This window comes from Hemiscyllium ocellatum, chromosome 1 (genome assembly GCF_020745735.1).
Source record: "Hemiscyllium ocellatum isolate sHemOce1 chromosome 1, sHemOce1.pat.X.cur, whole genome shotgun sequence".
In the NCBI taxonomy this organism is placed as follows: Eukaryota; Metazoa; Chordata; class Chondrichthyes; order Orectolobiformes; family Hemiscylliidae; genus Hemiscyllium; species Hemiscyllium ocellatum.
In genome coordinates, this window is record NC_083401.1 from 31252133 (window position 1) to 31275001 (window position 22869).

General features: G+C 41.8%; 1 protein-coding gene across 2 annotated transcripts in view; it reads left to right on the forward strand.

Moving 5' to 3' along the window:
- Window positions 1–22869, forward strand: part of polr1a (RNA polymerase I subunit A) — a 164340-nt gene that overhangs the window by 32945 nt on the left and 108526 nt on the right. For both annotated transcript variants that reach the window (XM_060843736.1, XM_060843650.1), the window contains exons 10-15: window positions 439–612; window positions 1477–1599; window positions 3776–4003; window positions 6893–7147; window positions 11847–12038; window positions 13125–13274. In XM_060843736.1, coding sequence (XP_060699719.1) covers window positions 439–612; window positions 1477–1599; window positions 3776–4003; window positions 6893–7147; window positions 11847–12038; window positions 13125–13274 — 1122 coding nt within the window. The remainder of the gene's footprint in view (window positions 1–438; window positions 613–1476; window positions 1600–3775; window positions 4004–6892; window positions 7148–11846; window positions 12039–13124; window positions 13275–22869) is intronic.

The window sequence follows — 22869 nt, forward strand, 5'->3', positions numbered from 1 at the left end:
AATTAGAAGTTAGTTGAAGTTGGCTTCTGTGTCTGTTGCAAGGAAACCGCAAATCAATTCGTGTTCTGGCCCTTGATCTGCATTCACTAATTCCTGTCTGTAGTATGTATTGTTTGATCATCAAGTGAGGATGTAAGTTCTGATACATTACTGCTCACAATCTAAACATTGGTTAAACCTCACTGTCAAAACTCAAAAAATAATGGCCATTCCGACAAGGTGAAGGAGAGGCTGACATACAAAGAAGCACATGTGCATAGAAGAGAAATAACAGCACAAAAGATTTTTTATAAAAATCTGTGGATGTAGAAAATCTGAAATTAAAATAGCATGTCTGGCAGCAACTGTAGGGTGAGAAACAGAGAAAAATGTCAAGGTGATTATCTTCTTTAAAAGAAGTGCAGACTTCACAATAAACACTGCTTATTGAACTTTCAGCCAGAAGACAAGACACCAACCAGGATGGACCTTGCCTTTTTAGCTGGTATTCCTGGACAGACATTGACAGATAAACTCTACAGTGCCTGGATACACCTTCAAAGCCATGTCAACATTGTTTTTGACAGTGACATGGACAAGCTGATTACAGACAAGTTTCCGGGTGTCCGTCAGGTATGCTGAAGATGTAAACAATGATTGCATTCTACTTTGCTGTAGTTTATTCCATTATTTGAATTGCTAGTACCAAATATGGCATTACATTTTTAACAAATATTGAATTAGAAAATCTTCTCTCAAGAGGTATATTGTTTGAGGCAGCATGTTGGTGCAGTTCATGTTGGTGACTGAAGCTACCTGAACAATTCATTGTTGTAGGTTTTAAAATTGATCATTGCAGCAGGAAGAAATATAAAGGTTACCAAATCATTTTATGGAAATCAGTAGGTTGACAGCTTCAGGTAAAAGTTAAGTTGGAAGTAACAATATTTTAAGTGAAGAAGAGCATCTGGGTGAAGAATTATGAATGGTGGTTTGGTAATAGAGAACATAAATTGAAAAGAGAAACATGTTGTAAACTGTCTTCACTCATCAGAAAAACACATAATTCCAAATTTCAAACAATCCCAACAATTTGTTTACGGGGAAAGGGTGCTGATTGCTCAGGTAAGTGGTGTTGATTAACAGTTCTCTTTGGCTGAGATGTTGCCTTAGCAACCTCAGCATGAACATTAGGTAATGACAGGGATTCAGCCAGCTGTCCTATTGCACAGTGTTGGCACAGCATTGTCCAGGGTTATGCTGAAATATGCAGGTTGGGTTGAATTCCAAAAGCACCAGAGCAACATTTAGCTTCATTAGTGATGGTAGTGAGATTAGTAGTGAAGTAAAACACAGTCAGATTTATAATTTTATTTCATATTCCATTCATAGTGGAAGGGCACATTAGAAACAAGGTCACGTTTCAAGTCTTGTGTGGGTGAACAAGTAGGAAGTGATATTTCCTCTTTCTAAAGATTACACTTTTCTTAAACATAGATCCTGGAGAAGAAGGACGGTCTCTTCCGTAAACACATGATGGGAAAACGTGTGGATTATGCAGCTCGTTCAGTCATCTGCCCTGACATGTACATCAATACCAATGAGATTGGTATTCCAATGGTAATCTTGATTTTAGATCTGTCCTGGTATGTAAGCAGGGGTAAATATTTTTATGGCACTACAGATTTAGTTATGGGTTAAGAATTGTTAGGAAAATAATGAAAATTGGGATTTTATAGGACTAACCAGACTGCAGTTTCTGCTTTGCTTGACAAACAGGTGGAACGTGATATGAAAAGTACTAGAACAAGATCTATCGATTTAAAATAAATCTTAATTTGTTCAGTAACTATCAGTATCTTGCTCAACGGCTCAAGTAAAATAAATGAAAGGAGAAACAACAGTCCCAACAGCTTAATCTCTTGTAGTTGAACTATAAACTGGTCATAGATATACACAGAACAACATGAGTCTATTCTATCCATTGAAAGTTGGTTCTCTGATAGTTTGCTCTTCCAACAGCATCTAGCTGCATTTTGAAAGTCTGTAGGCTTTGTTTTTCTGCTTGCCTCGTCCAGGCAATTCACAGAGTATTAAATGTCCTTGAAGGTTTGTTTAAATTACTTTGAAATTTACTTTTTGCTGGATTACATTTGTGTCTTTACTTCATGCTTTCCTGCCTTCACCGCCACCAAAGCTGCTTGTGCAGCATCTCTCAAACTCATAATGTCACCATCTAGAAGGACGGGGTAATGAGTGCAAGGAAACCCTTTGTTCTGATATTCAGGCCTTTCTTAAAAATTTGAAGCAACACAGATCCAATGAATCACTTCCTCAGTTCATATTGAGCTAGACTTGGTGTCTTCCCGATGTGATTTTTAACTAAAGCCTCATCGGGTTGCACAGATGGATGTAGAAGTATGCGAATAGTGAATGTGAGGGGTGGCGAATTCCCTGTTCAACATTAACAACTTGTGGATGTAGGTTTGCTCGCTGAGCTGGAAGGTTCATTTTTCAGATGTTTTGTCACCATACCAGGTAACCTCTTCAGTGAGCCTCTAGATGAAGCACTGTCGATGATTCCTGCTTTCAATTTATAAGTTTGGGTTTCTTTGGGTTGGTAATGTCATTTCCTGTGGTGATGTCCTTTCCTATTATTTTTGTCAGGAGGTGGTAAGTGGGGTCCAACAAGCAAAACTAATGTCATTTACAAAATGCTGTGCAAGAACTGTAACAAATATTACAATCGACAAACAGGCAGAAAACTAGCCACCAGGGCACATGAACATCAACTGGCCACAAAAAGACCTGACCTACTCTCGCTAGTATCCTTCTATACAGATAAGGAAGGACACCAATTTGACTGGGACAACACATCCATCCTAGGACAAGCCAAACAGAGACACGAAGCATGGCATTCCAACCAGAACTCTATCAACAAACACATTGACTTGGATCCCATTTACCACCCCCTGAGAAAAAGAACAGGAAATGACATCACCGGCCCAAAGAAATCCAAACATATAAATAGAAAGCAGTAAGCTCACTGAAGGTGTTGTCTACTATGGTGACGAAACGCCTGATAATGAACCTTCCAGCTCATCGAGCAAACCTACATCCAGAACCCCAACCTGGTCTACAAATCTTCTCAATACTCATTAACCACGTGTCCTCCATCTCATTATTGTTTGTGTAATCTTGCAGCATATTGGCTGCTAAATTTGTCTTCCAAACTATTACATTTTAAAACTGAAGTTAATTTTAGCTCAGTTAAAAGTATCTGATACAGAATATTGCCGAACATTTTATGGATGTCTCAACTAAAAGATACCCTGGACAGGCTGTATGCGTTTTATTTCAAACTTAAGTTGTGACTCCCTTAAATAATTAAATAAGTAAGACCTGCAGTTCCTTATTTTTTTCCTTTTTCAACTATAAGGCCTGTAGATGCTTGGACATGGCTAAGTAACTGAAAGCTTTGAAGATTATGCTAAATCCTGAAGCAGTTTTGTCTACAGTGTGGTTTAATTGTGTTCATTGAACACTTTACATATTGGGCGTTCAAACCAACTGAATGAGGTTGCTGAAAGTTTCCACTTCCAAACCTTCTTGTAAGGTTCCGAATGAATAGCCCACTGAAGCTGGACCAAATCTTATTCTACACTTAGCGTTACTGGAGACACTGGCAATAGAGAGACTTTAGTCAGCTTTTAAACTGCAGCATACTGAGCAGCTAGAAAAGGCCAAAGCATGACATATAATATGCGTGTGTGTTTACTTTTCTTTCTCTTATAAGGTTTTTGCTACAAAGCTAACCTATCCTCAGCCAGTGACCCCATGGAATGTGCAGGAGCTGAGGCAAGCAGTATTAAATGGGCCGAATGCACATCCAGGGGCTTCTATGGTAATTAATGAAGATGGGTCTCGTACTATTCTGAGTGCATCAAACCCAACCCAGAGAGAAGCCATTGCCAAACAACTGTTAACACCAAGCACTGGCGAACAGAACTTAGGCATGAAAATTGTAAGTGGATGCCATTGGCAATTAAAGCTGAAGAAATGTTGTCTCATTTATTTTGCACAGAATTACAAATGGTTTCAAGTAAGTTAATAATCAAAGGACAGAATGCTTGCAATACTCTGCAGGTGTGGCAGTATCTATGGAGAGAAAAACTGAGTGTACACTTCAGATTGCAAAGCTTTCATTAGAACTGATGAAAATTAGAACTGTCTTTTGTAAATGGGAGGGAAGAAGAGCAAAAGGGAAGATGTGTGATGAGGTGGAGGGCGGGAAATATTAAATGACAAAAAGTTTGGTGCATGACCAAAGTGAGTGCTAACTGGATGAGTAAAGAACCAAAAGAGGAACTCAGCAGGTTTGACAGCCTCAGTGGTGAAAAAAGCAGCATTAATATTTTTGAGTCTGGTGACCTATTTTATTAAAGAAACCAGCTCAATGCCAGCTCAAGGAACATCACTTCATCTTTCAACTTGGCATTCTGCAGTCTTTTGGATAAACAGTGAATACAACAGTTTAATGTCATAGCAACATGTGATGGAGGTTTTTTTTTCTTTTACTGTCTTATCACCTTGCGTTTAAATATCAGTTATCCTACCTCATACCTCCTGCAGGCACATCTTTTGTTAACACTCTATCAGCAGGATAACTGATGTCCAAACGTAAAGTGATAAAAGGGAAGCTGAGAGAGAGAAAAACAAAAACCTCTATCCCATTGTGCTATGACATTAACCTGTTGAATTCACTTTTTGTCAGTTCGCTGTAGAATGTGAAGTTGAAAGCTGTAGTAATGTTCCTTGAGCTTACATTGAGCTGGAACACTGTAGCAGGCCAGAGTCAGAAAATTCAAAGTGAGAGCAGAGCAGAGTAGAGACTTAATATGGGGAGAAAGTGAGGTTTGCAGATGCTGGAGATCAGAGCTGAAAATGTGTTGCTGGAAAAGCGCAGCAGGTCAGGCAGCATCCAAGGAACAGGAAATTCGATGTTTCGGGCATTCCTGAAGAAGGGCTTATGCCCGAAACGTCGAATTTCCTGTTCCTTGGATGCTGCCTGACCTGCTGCGCTTTTCCAGCAGCACATTTTCAGCTAGAGAATTAATATGGCAGATGACAGGAAGCTCAGCTTCATACTTGTTAACTGAATAGCAGTGTTCTATAAGATCACCTAATCTGTGATTGATCCACTCAAGATAGAAGGGAAGATGTCTTGAACAGCAAATGCAGCTGTACTAAATTGAAGTAATGCAAATAAATCCCTGCTCCATTTGAAAGGAGTGGAGTAAGGCCTTCAACAAAGGAGCTATAAGGGCAGAACTGTAGAGAAGTGATTTTGCTGACAGTTGAACAGCCTATCTTGATTGATGTTGATAAAAGATTAATTTGTAATAGTATGATAAATTGTGTCTAGTTTGTGACAGTAAAATCTGAGTGCTGATAATCTTGATAGAATGCATCTGGCAGGAAATCTGAGCAGAGTCAAATGATGGAATGGCTGATCTTGCAGGAGCTTTCACAAGTTTAAGTCCAGCAAATTTTTTTTTAATTCAACTCCTTTTGTATAGAAACAGGGGTACTGTATTCCACTTCTCAAGCCTGTTCCACCATTCTATGAAATCGTCCAATTTGTCCCTTCATCTGCCGTAGTCTCATAACTGATAGTACTGCCCTTGGTGAGGATAAAGAAGGTAAAAGGGCAAATGTTGGTTTTCCTGTGTTTACGTGGAAAGGTGCTTTAGGAAAGAAAGTGGGTGTTGGGAATGACTATGGAATCGACAAAGGAGGGAATGGACTCTTCAGGATGTTGACGGGAGTAGATGATCTGTTTAGTGGAACCACTAAACAGCAGCTGATGGACATGGCAGCAGATCAGTCATTAAATATGGAGGCTGGTGGGTTGCACCCTTATCATGGTTCTAGGAGGGAGGAGATGGGATGACAGCTGAAATATGTGAATTGTGAATTATGGTTAGGGGCCTGATCAGTTCTGTATGGCATGAATCCTTGTTCAAGGATAAAGGAAGACGCATTAGAAGTGCTAGTGTGGGAGATTGCAACATCTGAACAACTGAAGCAGAGAATCTGGGATAATGGAACAGAGTCAGTCCAGAAAAATGAGGTGCGAGGAAGTATAGTCATAGTAGTTTTGGTGATTATGGACTTAGAATAAATATTGTTTGATCACCAATCCAGAGCTTCGATGCCTGAAGTTGTTGAAACAAAGAGCAGTCTCATTGGTGGGCCAAGTGAACTGAGAGAATGATCAAAATTGGAATCAAAGTCAATTAAATTTTCTAGTTCGCTGTAACAAAAGGCCTATTAGAGCAGTCCTGTTTGGGGACTTCGAGGGCGAGGTAGAATTGGGTCATGTGTGGTCAGCTATGATATTGAGGGCTGTGGAAAGATTTGGTCAGTGACAATTCTGGAGACAATGGCATGGTATTTGGTGGTGCTGCCATGACCTGGTGAAAATGAAGGCACTGTCAGAAAGTTGAGAGTTGGCCCAAGTAAGATGGAGGTTGATATGCTGAATAATGACATTGCCATGAAATCTGCTGACAAGGATAATGTTAGATGTACACCTGAGACAGTGATGAGCTTTTTCTTTTATCCAGTCCTTTTATGTAGAGACCAATGGAGATTCTTCACAGCAGGATATTTAAAACCAAGCTTCGTGTGGCAATGCAGGATAGTTGTGTATGATATGAAAGAGGAAATTTGAGTTTTAAAGATAAGGAGGGTGTGAAATAAGTAGAAATAATGAGACCAATGACATTAGAGAATCCTAAGAGGGAGCCATCAAAGACATCAGATGTACCAGCTAGTCGTGCTTCAACCTAATACATCCATATAACTTGTTAACAGTGAACTGATAAAATATGTTATATTGTTTTGAAAGGTGTGCCGGCATATTAAGAACGGAGATGTTCTGTTGCTGAACCGTCAACCTACTTTGCACAGGCCGTCCATCCAGGCCCACCGGGCCCGGATCCTACCAGGAGAGAAGGTCCTGCGGCTTCACTATGCGAACTGTAAAGCCTACAATGCTGATTTTGATGGTGATGAAATGAATGCACACTTTCCACAGAATGAACTTGGCCGAGCAGAGGCTTATGTAATTGCTAGTACTGACGAACAGTATTTGGTTCCCAAGGCAAGTACATAATGTCAGCAGATGAAGATTGGAAAATTATTATTCTCTCCATAAGAGCAAAAGTATTTTCTTTTTTATTCATTGATGGCATGTAAGCATTGCATGCTGGGTGAGAATTGATTGCTCATTGCGAGTTACCCTTGAGAAAGTGACCTGCCTCTAAAACTCCTGCAGTCCATTTGGTGTAGATGCTCCCATAATGCCATAACGGAGGAAATTTATCCTAGTGATAGTGAAGGAGCAGTGATATATTTGCCTGTTAGGATGGTGAGTGCCTCTATAGAATGGACACTGTACAATTCCTAATCCTTCCCATTTGTTGCATTTTATTACTGCTTCTGGAGTATTGTGATTTCTGGTCAGGACGTAGTTTCACAGGTGCTGACAATCTTTCTGTAATTGGTCCAAATGATCATTCGTATTCTGTCTTAATGGAGAATATTGATGGACTTTTATACTGGGTGCATGGTAACCAGATTTTCCACAATTGTCTGGAATTTGCCTTTGCAACTTGGATGTGAGCTTCCAGATGCCATTTTTCCTGGATTCACTAGTAGTAATATAGAAGGTCTATATCTGTTCACTGCATTGTTGCACATGCACAATACAAAGCCAGCACAGAAACTCAGCCACAATGTAGTGGCAACACTGGCTGAAACTCTCCTCTGAGTTGTCCATCTTCAGCAGGTAGATGGCTGGAGTTTTGGGAATTCCAGGATACAGAGTTTTGGAGAGGAGATGAGTCAGTACAGGATCAAGGGTCTGTGCAATCAGGGAAGCACTCACACTCAGTGAGGACAGGGTTGGGGGAAGAGGGCATGTGGGGTGTAGGTCAGCAGTGACTGCATGCTTGAGACCTGGATAAATCGATCTTTGATCAACAGGTTCAAGGTTTGTGCCGAGCAACCCAATATTGAATTTGAGACCACTAGGGGGAGATGGTGCTGTAGAGATAATGTCATGAGCAATCCAGAACCTCATCCTAATGTTTTGGAGACGAGTTTGAATCCTGCCATGGCAGTTCGTGAACTTTTGAGTTCAATAAACAAAAATAGAATAAAGAGCTAATCTAATGGTGGTCATGTAACTACTGACACTTGTTGTAAAGATTCATCTGATTCACTAACGGTACGTGAGGGATGGAAATCTGCTACCCTTGGTCTAGCATATTTGAGATTCCAGACCCACAGAAATGTGGTTGACTGTAAGATATAGGGGGCGAAGTAGGCCATTCAGCCCGTTGAGTCTGCATCACCATTCAGTCATCGAGTCAGAGTCATACTGCATGGAAACAAACTCTTCAGCCCAATTTATCTGCACTGTCCAAACATCTTTCTCTGACCTAGTCCCATTTGCCAGCATTTGGCTTATATCCCTCTAAACTCTTCCTGTTCATATTCCCATCCAGATGTCTTTATAAAGATTGTAATTGTACCCTCCTCCATGATTTCCTTTGTTCCATGACATGCACCACCTTCTACATGAAAAGGCTACCCCTCAGGCCCTTTTTAAATCATTTTCCCCCTCATCTTAAACCTGTGCCTTCTAGTTTTGGACTGCCCCATCCTAGAGGAAAAACTTGGCATCATTCTCGTAAATTGTTTCTGTCCCTTTCAAGTTTAACAAAATCTTTCCTTTAGAAGGGCAACCAATGTCATGTACAGCTGCAACATGACCTGCCAAATACTATGCTCAATGTCCTGACTAATGAAGGGAAGTGTACCAAACACTGCCTTCACCACCCTGTCTATCTGCAACTCCACTTTCAAGGAACTATGCACTTGCACCCCTAAGCATCACTTCAGGTCCTGCTGTTATGTGTATCAGTCCTGCCCTGATTTGCCTTCCCAAAATGCAATACCTCAAATTTACCTAAATTAAACTCCATCTGCCATTCCTCAGCCCATTAGTCCATTTGATCAAAGTCCCATTATACTCTGAGATAATCTTCTTTATTGTCATAGAGATGTACAGCATGGAAACAGACCCTTCGGTGCAACCCAATCTAGTCCCACCTGCCAGCACCCGGCCCATATCCCTCCAAACCCTTCCTATTCATATACCCATCCAAATGCCTCTTAAATGTTGCAATTGTACCAGCCTCCACCCCATTCTCAGGCAGCTCATTCCATACCCGTATCACCCTGTGTGTGAAAACGTTGCCCCTTAGGTCTCTTTTATATCGTTTCCCTCTCACCCTAAACCTATGCCCTCTGGTTCTGGACTCCCCGATCCCAGGGAAAAGACTTTGTCTATCCTATTCATGCCCCTCATAATTTTGTATACGTCTGTAAGGTTACCCCTCTGCCTCCGACAGTCCAGGGAAAACAGCCCCAGCCTGTTCAGCTTCTCCCCATAGCTCAAATCCTCCAACCCTGGCAACATCCTTTCTGAACCCTTTCAAGTTTCACAACATCTTTCAGATATGAAGGAGACCAGAATTGCATGCAATATTCCAACAGTGGCCTGACCAATGTCCTGTACAGCAGCAACATGACCTCCCAACTCCTGTACTCAATACTCTGACAATAAAGGAAAGCATACCAAACGCCACCTTCACTATCCTATCTACCTGCGACTCCCCTTTCAAGGAGCTTTGAACCTGCACTCCAAGGTCTCTTTGTTCAGCAACACTCCCTAGGACCTTGCCACTAAGTGTATAAATCCTGCTAAGATTTGCTTTCCCAAAATGCAGCACCACGCATTTATCTGAACTAAACTCCATCTGCCATTTCTCAGCCCATTGGCCCATCTGGTCCAGATCCGATTGTAATCTGAGGTAACTCTCTTCACTGTCCACTACACCTCCAATTTTGGTGTCATCTGCAAACTTACTAACTGTACCTCTTCTGCTCGCATCCAAATCATTTATGTAAATGACAAAAAGTAGAGGGCCCCGCGCCGATCCTCGTGGCACTCCACTGGTCACAGGCCTCCAGTCTGAAAAACAATCCTCCACCACCCCCCTCTGTCTTTTACCTTTGAGCCAGTTCTCCCTGTATTCCATGAGATCTAACCTTGCTAATCAGTCTCCCATGGGGAACCTTGCCGAACGCCTTACTGAAATCCACTTATTTTGATGACATCTGAAAACTTACTCACCGTTCCTCCTATATTCACATCCAAATCATTTATATAAAATGACAAGAAGCAGTGGACCCAGCATCAATCCTTGAGGCACACTGCCAGACACACTCCAGTTCTAAAAGCAGCCCTCTACCACCACACTCTGTCTCCTACCTTCAAGCTGGGAGGTAGCTCCCCAATCATGGCTGATATGGTTCTCAACCCCATTCTCCTGCCTTCTCCCATAAACCTTGATCCCCTTACCAATCAAGACCTATCTATCTCTGTCTGAATTATACTCCATGACTTAAATGACTGTTAATTAGAGGTGGACAATAAATGCTGGTCTCGTCAGAGCTGCCCACATCGTGTGAACAAATTTTTTTTTTTAAGAAAAGGTGATGTTATTAACTGGTGAGATGCAATTGAGAAGTCGAACAATATATTTGTTTTTACTTCAATTTCTTTTGTTACCTGAGCAAATTACTGAATAAGGGCATTCAAGTTTGATTTATTAAGCATGGTGTCCAACAAAGGCCTCACCCATCACTGTTACAGCTGTGTGTGTATGTGTGCTTTGGTTAATGGAATGAGGAAACATCAGTCTCATTCTTACTTGATATAATGTCAAACACTTCCCAACTGCCTTATTTTCCTTCATTTTAAATCCAATCTCTTCTGAAATGGTAGTGTTTTACACTGAATTTAATCCATTGAATCTGATCCTTTTCCACTTCCATTTATTGGCCATCTTGCTGGTTAGTCCTTGTGTGGAAGGATTTTATTTTTTGAGTAACTCATTGCACTTTTACTGAATTGCTTCATTATCGTGTGAAAACTTTGCAGTGAAAATATTTTCATCAATGCCTTCCCTACTGGCCTCCTGAGTTCAATCATTCCTGATGAAGGGCTTATGCTCGAAACATCGAATTCCCTATTCCTGAGATGCTGCCTAACCTGCTCTGCTTTAACCAGCAACACATTTTCAGCTCCTGAGTTCAATGTCTGTTACGTTTGGCCTATTCTGTATTCCCAGTAGTTTCCAAAGAGTTGCTTAAAAATACTCATCACCTTCTGCTGGCCCTTGATGCTCTCGCTCCAGCCCAAATTTGCAACTCCTACAGCTCAGTCTTTCACTCTATCACCCAAACCCTGCTTTAGGCTCACCAAATCACCAGTCAGTTTCTTCTCCTTCCAGCTTTGGTGGCCACCCATCACTCATTTAGTCTCTATTTGGGAATTCTTGCCTGAAACCTTATTTCCTAATTATTTCCTAGTTTTGTAAACACTTTTTTTTTGATTAATGCCTTTTTTAACGTCATTTTGATCCAATCCTTGATTGGTGTCTAACTTGCCCTCTGGTTTTAAACTGTGTTTAGTTTCAGTGTTTTTGTTGACAACACGAAGCTGTACCAGGATGTTTTATTGACAGTGAACCGATCCTTGAGCATTAATTTACACCCACCTGTCCCTGGGGCAATGGCTATAGTCGGAACAGTGAAAATGTTTTGCCATCCACTCAATAATAAAGGATGTTTTTAATGTATTTTGTGGAATGTAATCTGGTTACCTCCCTGTGGATATTACACGAGTTATTAAATATAAACTGCTTGTTGGTATTTTTTTCCTTAAGGATGGGAAACCTTTGGCTGGTTTAATTCAGGATCACATGGTTTCTGGCACCAGCATGACAATCCGTGGCCGTTTCTTCACACGGGAACAGTACATGGAGCTTGTTTACCGAGGCCTTACGGATAAAAAGGGCCGGGTGAAGATTCTTCAACCTGCTGTGCTTAAACCCTATCCACTTTGGACAGGAAAGCAGGTAATTCTGCTGGCTGTTAATCAACTTATCATAAAGTACTGATAGATAAAAGTTAATTAGTGCTGGGATGCTGAGCTGAGGTTAGTTCGTGACAGTAAAAAAAAATAGTGCTGATAATTTCAAGTTGGAAAATCCTGCCAAGCAAAGCTACCTAATGGGTGATTTTATTTTAGATATTTTCTTTAGTTAAGTATGGCCAAAACGTTGGTGACTGTTATTCAGCTCCTTTTGCACAGGAGAAAAACTATTCAGCTCCTCAAACCTATTCCACAATTCTATCAGCTCATGGGAGTTGGTCTGCATCTAAATCTGCCCTGGACACTCAGCTCCTATCTTGGAAAGCTTTATACTGTTTCTGCACACAATTAAGCTCCTAGCTAGTTACACTGATGATACTGTAGTTCACTGCTTAAAAATGAAAATGTTGGTTTTAAGTAAAGTAATCAAACACAGTAGACCAATGGAAAACAGGATGCAAGGCCTGTGCCCATTTTGATAGAGTGATGGGGTGCACCTGCCTGTGTTCTCACATTTTTCATTTGCAATTTTTCTGTGAACTTTCCGATTTCCTGCTATCTTGAATTTTTCAATAGGATGGGTGATTGGGAGAATCTTCATTTGAAGGTGCCCACTTGAAATTTTACCTGCTGGAAATATTAGACTCTTGGAGTTTCCACTTGGCTATAGGGTCAAAGTTGACATTAGTCTCTCATCTGCCATGTAACTGTGTTACCTGCTGCATCTTGGAATTATTACTGAATTGAAGTTGGTATCTTCAGTAAAGAGTTGACAAAGCGTGGCGCTGGAGAAGGCACGGCATGTGAGGCTTCATCTGAGGAGCAAGAAAGTCAACATTTCTGGCAGGGGCACCTGTCTTCAGTAAAGCAACAGGGAAAATCATGTCCATTTTAACCCTACTTGAACTGCAAGGAATCAAAATGTGTTTTAAATGATGTGGCTTTGATACTTGGGAACTGCGGTATATTTTATAATAGTTGTATTAAACTAGTTCTATTTACGAAAATGAGCATAATTGGATGCTTCCCTTTTTCTGTGCTGTATCAAAGACATTGCTGTTTTTTTCAGGTTGTTTCAACGCTGCTGATTAATATAATTCCCAAGGATCAAATGCCATTGAACTTGATAGGGATATCAAAAATCAGTGGCAAGGCTTGGATTAGAGAAGCTCAGCGCACGGTGGCTAACTTTGATCCGGAGTGGATGTCTGAGTCCAAGGTATATTATATATCCATTGACTTTCAGAAATGCATTTGGTACTTGTTCATTGTCCTCCTCATCTTCTGTCCTCCAAAGCCCTGACTCAGACAGGATGATGATTCTGTGTATATCATCCATCAGTGGCAGTTCAGCAATCTGGCCTTTTTCTGAGTGTTTGGCAGTATGAGATTTAAGAACATAGAACGTTACAGCATAGTAAAAGCTCTGCAGCCCTCAATGTTGTGCTGACCTTATATCCTACTCTAAGATCAAACTGACCTACATACCCTTCATTTTACTATCATCCATGTGCCTACCCAAGAGTCACTTAAATGCCCCTAATGTATCTGACTCTACTACCACTGCTGGCAGTGCATTCCACATACCTACCACTCTATGTAAAGAACCTACCTCTGATATCTCCCCTAAATCTTCCTCCAATCATCTTAAAATTATCCCCCCTTGTGATAACTGTTCCCAGCCTGGGATAAAAGTTTCTGGGTTATCCACTTTATCTATGCATTTCATCATCTTGTGCACCTCTCTCAAATATCTCTCATCCTTCTTTACTCCAATGAGAAAACCCCTAGCTCCCTCAACCTTCATAAGATATTAATGGATTTTTGTCATAGTGAGGTTTCAGGATGCAGCTAGTCTAATCCTGCGACTGTTCTTGCCGCAAGCACAGACACGACAGTGTCTTTACTGATTAAATTAGATTCCCTACAGTATGGAAACAGGCCCTTCGGCCCAACAAGCCCACACTGACCCTCCGAAGAGGAACCCACCCAGACCCATTCCCCTACCCTATATTTACCCCTGACTAATGCACCTAACACTGTGGGCAATTTAGCATGGCCAATTTACTTAAACTGCACGTTTGGATTGTGGGAGGAAACCAGAGCACCGAGAGGAAGCCCACACAGACACTGGGAGAACGTGCAAACTCTACACAGGCAGTCGCCCAAGATGGGAATCGAACCCGGGTCCCTGGCGCTGTGAGGCAGCAGTGCTAACCACTGAGCCACCATGCCGCCCGTTAATGATCAAGAGCAGGGAAAGCCAGGTGATTTTTCCTCCTCCTTCAGTTCATCTGCCAGTTCTGAATGATTTCCCAGCTGACATCAGCCAAGCTGACTCAAAACAAAGAATGTTGGAATAGTCTCTTGCTGATGTGTAGGACTTAGCCATGACTTCACCAACAAGGTCAACGCTCGGAACTTCTATTATAATTTTTGGCTTGTACCCAAGTGGTATGATGTGTCCTATATGTATAGGTAATAAGTGTTATCTGCCTAACAATATTGGCATATATAGGCTCTAACTAGTATTCATAGAAATTTTTATCTTGGTGATCCCTCTCATAAAGAAATAAATGTATAAATTGGGAGAGTTAGATGACTCCAGAGTTTTGACATTACACGTTCAACCTTGTGAGAATGGAATTGATTCAGCTATTCTGGCAATCTGCTTGAGGCGCATCACCCATTAATCATTTATTCCACCGACTGCCTCTTACTGCTATTGAGGATTAATTATTGGGTTAGTTGTTGGTAGAGAAATCCCAAAAGATCATTTAAAACGGAATAGAGATGACAGTAAGCAGAAAATAGATTACCCTACAGAGATATTTGGCAGCAGTCTCAATATGGATGAGGATTCTGTAACATAATTTCTTCCTTATTTAGAGCTATAATGTCACTATTGATTTCTGTGCCTTTTTAATATTGATTGGGGAGGAGTCAGCTCCCTTGACCATAAAACATGCCATTGTATGTTCTTCAAAACCAGCCTAAGAATTAAAGAATCACTAAATAGTGGTTACAGCTAAGAGGAAGGCTATTTGACCCAAAATATCTATGCTGGTTCTCTGCAGGAATAATTCCATGGTCATGCAAATGTTTTCTCTTTATTTCTTTTTCTTACTAATTCAGGGGATATGTTTCTCACTGGCTGTGTCGTTGTTTATTGTCGATCCCTATTTGTCCTTGAAAAGGTTGTGATCAACTGCCTTCTGAAACAGTTGTGGTGCATTTAATGTAGATAGACCTACAATGCTATGGGGGAGGAAGTTTCAGGATTTTAACCAGGCAACACTGAAGAAATGGTGAGATATTTCCAAATCATGATAGTGAGTGATTTGGAGGGGAACTTGCTGATGGTGTTCCCATGGATCTGCTGCACTTGTCCTTCTAGATGGAAATGGTTGTAGGTTTAGAAGGTGCTGTCTAGTTCCTGCAGTGTATCTTGTTGATAATGCACACTGCTACTGAGCTTCAGTGATCGAAGGAGTCAATGTTTGTGGATGTAATGCCAATCATTCATGCTGCTTTATCCTAGATTGTGTCGAGCTCCTTGTCTGGATGAATGCAACAACATTCTAATGAGGAATATTCCATTGCAATCCTGATTTGTGCCTTATATGTGATGGGCAGGCTTTGGGATGTCAGGAGGCGAGTTACTTGTTGCAGGATTCCTTGCCTTTGACTTGCTTTTGTGGGTACAGTTTTTATATAGCTAGCCCAGTTCAGTTTCTGATGAATGGTAACCTCAGGATGTTGATAGTAGTGGATTCTGTGATAGTAATGCCCTTAAACATGAAGGGTGATGGTTAGGTTTTCTCTTGTCAGAGATGGTCATCATCTCGCACTTGAATGGTGCAATTGTAACTTGCCACTTGTCAGCCCAAGGCCAGAAGTCTTGCTGCACTTGGACATATTCTGCTTCAGTATTTGAAATGTTGTGAATGCCGCTTAACATTATGCAGTCATCAATAAACATTCCAACTTCTGATCTTTATGATGGAGGGAAGGTCATTGCTGAAGCAGCTAAAAATAGTTGGGCTAAGACACCACCCTGAGGAAATCCTGCAGTAACGCTTTTGAGTTGAGATGTCTGATCGCCAATAACCATAACCATCCCCTTTTATGAGAAAGTGAGGACTGCAGATGCTGGAGATCAGAGCTGAAAATGTGTTGATGGAAAAGCACAGCAGGTCAGGCAGCATCCAAGGAGCTGGAAGAGAGCTTCTTCAAGGAAGGCAAGTAAGAGGATTCACAGTAGGTTAAAATCTTCTAGGATAAAGTGAGGACTGCAGATGCTGGAGATCAGAGCTGAAAATGTGTTGCTGGAAAAGTGCAGCAGGTCAAGCAGCATCCATCCCCTTTTATGCCAGGAATGGCTCCAACCATGGGAGTTTTCCCCAGATTCCCAGTTTTGCTAGGCCTCCTAGATGCCATACTTGGTCAAATTTGGAGTTGCTGTCAAGAACAGTCATTCTCACTTCATCTCTGGCATTCAGCTCTTTTGTCCATATTTGAACCAACGCTGTAATGAGGTCAGGAGCTGAGTGGCCATGGCGGAACCCAAACTATATGTCAGTAAGCAGGTGCTGCTTGATGACGTTATTGACAATTCCATCATAGAGTTATAGAGATGTACAGCATGGAAACAGACCCTTCAGTCCAACCCATCCATGCCGACCAGATATCCCAACCCAATCTAGTCCCACCTGCCAGCACCCAGCCCATATCCCTCCAAGCCCTTCCTATTCAAATAACCATCCAAATGCCTCTTAACTATTGCAATTGTACCAGACTCCACCATTTCCTCTGGCAGCTCATTCCATATACGTACCACCCTCTGTGTAAAAAAAGTTGCCCCATAGGTCTCTTTTATATTTTCCCTCTCACCCTAAATCTATGTCCTCTAGTTCTGGACTCCCCGAACCCAGGGAAAAGACTTTGCCTATTTACCCTATCCATGCCCCTCATAATTTTGTAAACCTCTACAAGGTCACCCCTCAGCCTCCAACACTCCAGAGAAAACAGCCTCAGCCTATTCAGCCTCTCCCCATAGCTCAAATCTTCTAACCCTGGCAACATCCTTGTAAACCTTTTCTGAACCCTTTCAAGTTTCACAACGTCTTTCCGATAGGAAGGAGACCAGAATTGCACGCAATATTCCAACGGTGGCCTAACCAATGTCCTATACAGCCGCAACATGACCTCCCAACTCCTGTACTCAATACTCTGACCAATGAAAGAAAGCATACCAAACACCACCAACTCTATCCTATCTTCCTGCAACTCCACTTTCAAGGAGCTATCGAAGATCTAGACCCCTCCAAAGGGGCCTCTTGGTTCGAGGTCGGTCAAAAGAATCACTAGGAGTACGGTCTGTTTAAAGCAAGGTTACCAGCTTAATAAAATAAGGCAGCCTGGTGCAGCTTCCTCCAACAGCATGGAGGTTAATAGCTTCTGTGCTTCGTGGAGAAATGGCGCAATTACATTAAAAAATTACTCATTATTTATATGTTTTTTAAGAGATGGTACAGCCTTAATTACAAGAAAAGACCAATCACATATAATAAGGTGACATGATTTACAGTGTGTTAATCCAATGATATTCCCTGGGAAAGGGTTCTTAATTTATGTAGAGCACCATCCCTTGCAAGCAGTTCAAGGTTAGTTCGAATACCAAATCACTGTCTTATGATTCAGATTATGAAAAATCCATTGTTCTCTCTTATCTCTAAATACAACCAACTTAACAAAGCATCAGTTCAAGTTCACACAGTCAAATCATTACTTGCAGCCATTTTGTTGTGTTATTTTAAATTGAAAAGTCATTTTGTAGTCAATGAAACTACAGATACTTGTTGTTTCTGACAACAGCCTAAATTCAAATTTTAGATCCTCACTATGAACTTGCACATTGTTCAGCAACACTCCCTAGGACCTTACCATGAAGTGTATAAGTCGTGCTAAGATTTGCTTACCCAAAATGCAGTACCTTGCATTTATCTGAATTAAATTCCCATCTGCCACTTCTCAGCCCATTGGCCTGTCTGGTCCAGATCCTGTTGTAATCTGAGGTAACCCTCTTCGCTGTCCACTACACCTCCAATTTTGGTGTAATCTGCAAAATTATTAACTGTACATCTTATGCTCGCTTCCAAATTTTGTAAATGACAAATCGTAGAGGACCTAGCTCCGATACTTGTGGCACTCAACTGGTCACAGACCTTCAGTCTGAAAAACAACCCTCCATCACCACCCTCTGTCTTCTACCTTTGAGCCAGTTCTGTATCCAAATGGCGAGTTCTCCTTGTATTCCAGGAGATCTAACCTTGCTAATCAGTCTCCCATGGGGAACCTTGTCAAACGCCTTACTGAAGTCCACATAGATCACATCTACCGCTCTGCCCTCATCAATCCTGTTTGTTACTTCTTCAAAAAACTCAATCAAGTTTGTGAGACATGATTTCCCACGCACAAAGCCATGTTGACTATCCCTAATCAGCTGCAAATGTGTTGCTGGTCAAAGCACAGCAGGCCAGGCAGCATCTCAGGAATAGAGAATTCGACGTTTCGAGCATAAGCCCTTCATCAGGAATAAGCCTGATGAAGGGCTTATGCTCGAAACGTCGAATTCTCTATTCCTGAGATGCTGCCTGGCCTGCTGTGCTTTGACCAGCAACACATTTGCAGCTGTGATCTCCAGCATCTGCAGACCTCATTTTTTTATCCCTAATCAGTCCTTGCTTTTCCAAATACATGTACATCCTGTCCCTCAGGATTCCTTCCAACAACTTGCCCACCATTGACGTCAGGCTCACTTGTCTATAAGTTGCCTGGCTTGTCTTTACTACCCTTCTTAAACAGTGGCACCATGTTAGCCAATCTTCAGTCTTCCGGCACCTCACCTGTGGCTATCGATGATACAAATATCTCAGCCAGAGGCCCAGCAATCACTTCTCTAGATTCCCACAGAGTTCTAGGGTACACCTGATCAGGTCCTGGGGATTTATCCACCTTTACCCATTTCAAGACATCCAGCCCTTCCCCCTCTGTAATCTGGACATTTTGCAAGATGTCACCATCTATTTCCATGCAGTCTATATCTTCCATATCCTTTTCCACAGTAAATACTGATGCAAAATACTCATTTAGTGTCTCCCCCATTTTCTGCGGCTCTACACAAAGGTTGCCTTGCTGATCTTTGAGGGGCCCTATTCTCTCCCTAGTTACCCTTTTGTCCTTAATATACTTGTAAAACCTCTTTGGAATCTCCTTAATTCTATTTGCCAAAGCTATCTCATATCCCCTTTTTGCTCTCCTGATTCACCTCTTACGTATACTCATACTTCCTTTATACTCTTCTAAGGATTCACTCGATCTATCCTGTCTATACCTTACACGTGCTTCCTTCTTTTTCTTAACCAAACGCTCAATTTCTTTAGTCATCTAGTGTTCTCTATACCTACCAGCCTTTCCTTTCACCCTAGCAGGAATATACTTGATAGAGTTCTTCGAGGAAGTGACCAAGTTGTTAAACAAAGGAAGAGCTGTTGATGTCATATACATGGACTTTTGTAAGGCGTTTGATAAGGTTCCCCATTGTAGACTAACGGAGAAAATGAAGTCACATGGTGTGCAGGGTGTTCTAGCTAGGTGGATAAAGAACTGGTTGAGCAACAGGAGACAGTAGTAGTTGAAGGGAGTTTCTCAATGGAGAAAGGTGACCAATGGCGTTCTACAGGGGTCAGTATTGAGGCCACTGTTGTTTGTAATATACACAAATGATCTAGATGAGGGCACTGTTGGTATGATCAAGTTTGCAGATGACACAAAGATTGGTGGAGTAGCAGAAAGCATAAGGGACTGTCAGAGAATACAGGAGGATATAGATAGTCTGGAGAGTTGGGTGGAAAAGTGGCAGATGGCTTTCAATCCAGACAAATGTGAGGTGATGCATTTAGGCAAGTCTAATTCTAGAGCAAATTATACAATGAATGGAAGAGCCTTGGGAAAAGTTGATGGGCAGAGAGATCTGGGAGTGCAGGCCCATTGTACCATGAAGGTTGCTGCGCAGGTGGACAGAGTGGTCAAGACAGCATATGGTCTACTTGCCTTCATTGGATGGGGTATTGAGTATAAGAGCTGGCAAGTCATGTTAAAATTGTACAAGACATTGGTTCGGCCGCATTTAGAATACGGTGTGCAGTTCTGGGCGCCACATTACCAAAAGGATGTGGATACTTTGGAGAGGGTGCAGAGAAAGTTTATGAGGATGTTGCCTGGTGTGGGAGGTGCTAGCTATGAAGAGAGGTTGGGTTGGTGAGGTTTGTTTTCATTAGAAAAATGGAGATTGAGGGGGACCTGATTGAGGTTTACAAAATCATGAAGGGTATAGACAGGGTGGATAGAGACAAGCTTTTTCCCAGGGTGAGGGATTCAATAACGAAAGGTCATGCTTTCAAGGTGAGCGATGCGAAGTTTAAGGGGGATACATGTGGCAAGTATGTCACACAGAGGGTGGTGGGTTTTGCCAGCAGAGGTAGTAGAGGCAGGCACGGGAGATTCACTTAAGATGCGTCTGGACAGATGCATGAGTAGATGGGGAGCAGAGGGATACAAATGCTTAGGAATGACCGACAGATTTAGACAGTACATTTGGATTGGCTCAGGCTTGGAAGGTGGGGTGGTGGGACCCAGGGATCCTGGGTTGTAAATTTTCTTTGTTCTTTATACTTTCTCTGGATTCTCCATATCTCATTTCTGACAGCTTCCTATTTTCCAGCCATTCCTTTCCTTGCGAACATCTGCCCCCAATGAACTTTTGAAAGTTCTTGCTTGATACGGTCAAAATTGCCCTCTCTCCAATTTAGAACTTCAACTTTTAGATCTGGTCTATCCTTTTCCATCACTATTTTAAAACGAATAGAATTATGGTCGCTAGCCCCAAAGTGCTCCCCCACTGACACCTCAGTCACCTGCTCTGCCATCTTTCCCAAGAGTAGGTCAAGGTTTGCACCTTCTCTAATAGGTATATCCACATACTGAATCAGAAAAAATTTTCTTGTACACACTTAAGAAATTCCTCTTCACCTAGATCTTTAATACTATGGCAGTCTATGTTTGAAAGTTAAAATCCCCTACCATAATCACCCTATTATTCTTACAGATAGCTGAGATCTCCTTACAAGTTTGCTTCTCAATTTCTCTCTGACTATTAGGGGGTCTATAATACAATCCCAATGAGGTTATCATCCCTTTCTTATTTCTCAGTTCCACCCAAATAACTTCCCCGGATGTATTTCCGGGAATATCCTCCCTCAGCACAGTTGTAATGCTATCCCTTATCAAAAATGCCGCCTTCCTTTCTATCCTTCCTGTTGCATTCCTGTATCCTGGAACATTAAGCTGCCAGTCCTGTCCATACTTGAGCCATGTTTCTGTAATTGCTATGATATCTCAGTCCCATGTTCCTAACCATGCCCTGAGTTCATCTGCCTTCCCTGTTAGGCCCCTTGCATTGAAATAAATGTGGTTTAATTTATTAGTCCTGCCCTGACTGTTTGACTCGCTTCTGTTCTCAACTGTACCAGTCTCAGATCTCTTTCCTCACTATCTCCCTGGGTACCACCACCCCACCTTACTCGTTTAAATCCACCCAAGCAGTTCTAGCAAATTTCCCTGCCAGTACATTAGTCCCCTTCCAATTTAGGTACAATCCGTTCTTCTTGTTCAGGTCACTTCTACCCCAAAAGAGACTCCAATGATCCAAACATGTGAATCCTTCTCCCCTATACCAGCTCCTCAGCCGTGCATTCATCTGCTCTGTCCTCCTATCCCTGCCCTCACTAGCTCGTTGCACCGGGAATAATCCAGATATTACTACTCTCAAGGACCTGTTTTTTAAAAAATTTCTCTCTACTCTCCCTTCAGAATCTCAACCTTTTCCCTTCCTTTGTCATTGGTTGCAATATGGACAATGACCTCTTGCTGGTAGCTGGCCCCTTTCTCTTGTGAGAACACTCTGCACCCTCTCTAAGACATCCTTGATCCTGGCACCAGGAATGCAACACACCATTCTGCTTTTTCGCTGCTGGCAACAGAAATGTCCGTTTGTACCTCAGACTAGAGAATCTCCTAACACAATTTGATCTCTGGAACTCCTCGTTGCATTAGAGCCAGTCTCAATACCAGAAACTTGGCTGTTCATGCTACGTTCCCCTGAGAATCCATCACCCCCTATATTTTCCAAAACCAGCATACCTGTTTGAAATGGGTATATCCACAAAAGACTCCAGCACTAGCTGCCTACCTCTCTTATCTTTCCTGGAGTTAACCCATCTATGTGACTGTATCTGACACTTCCCCCCCCCCCCCCCCCCCCCCCCCCTTCTTATAACTGCCATCTATCCCATACACTTGCTGTTGCAAATTCATCATTGCTTCTAACTGTCTCTCCAACTGATCCATTCGATCTGATAAGATTTGCAGCCAACAGCATTTATGGCAGAAAGAATCTACAGTAACCTTTAAACTCTCTTTAAACACCCACATCTGACAAGAAGTACATATCCCTCTATTAAAGGCCATTTTTGCTCCTTCACAATCTACAGACCCAGAAATTAACACAGTCCTTTTCCTCTACTAACACTGCCCCAGGTTAAATTAATAGTTATGGCTTATATTTTAAGTTTAATCAAGGAAGAACCCACTGTACTCACTACTGCAGATTCTCTGTAGGCCACATTTTAAACAGCGATTAACTTATCTGATTCAGTGTAATGATGGTTGAAAGTTGACTGATGGGACGATAA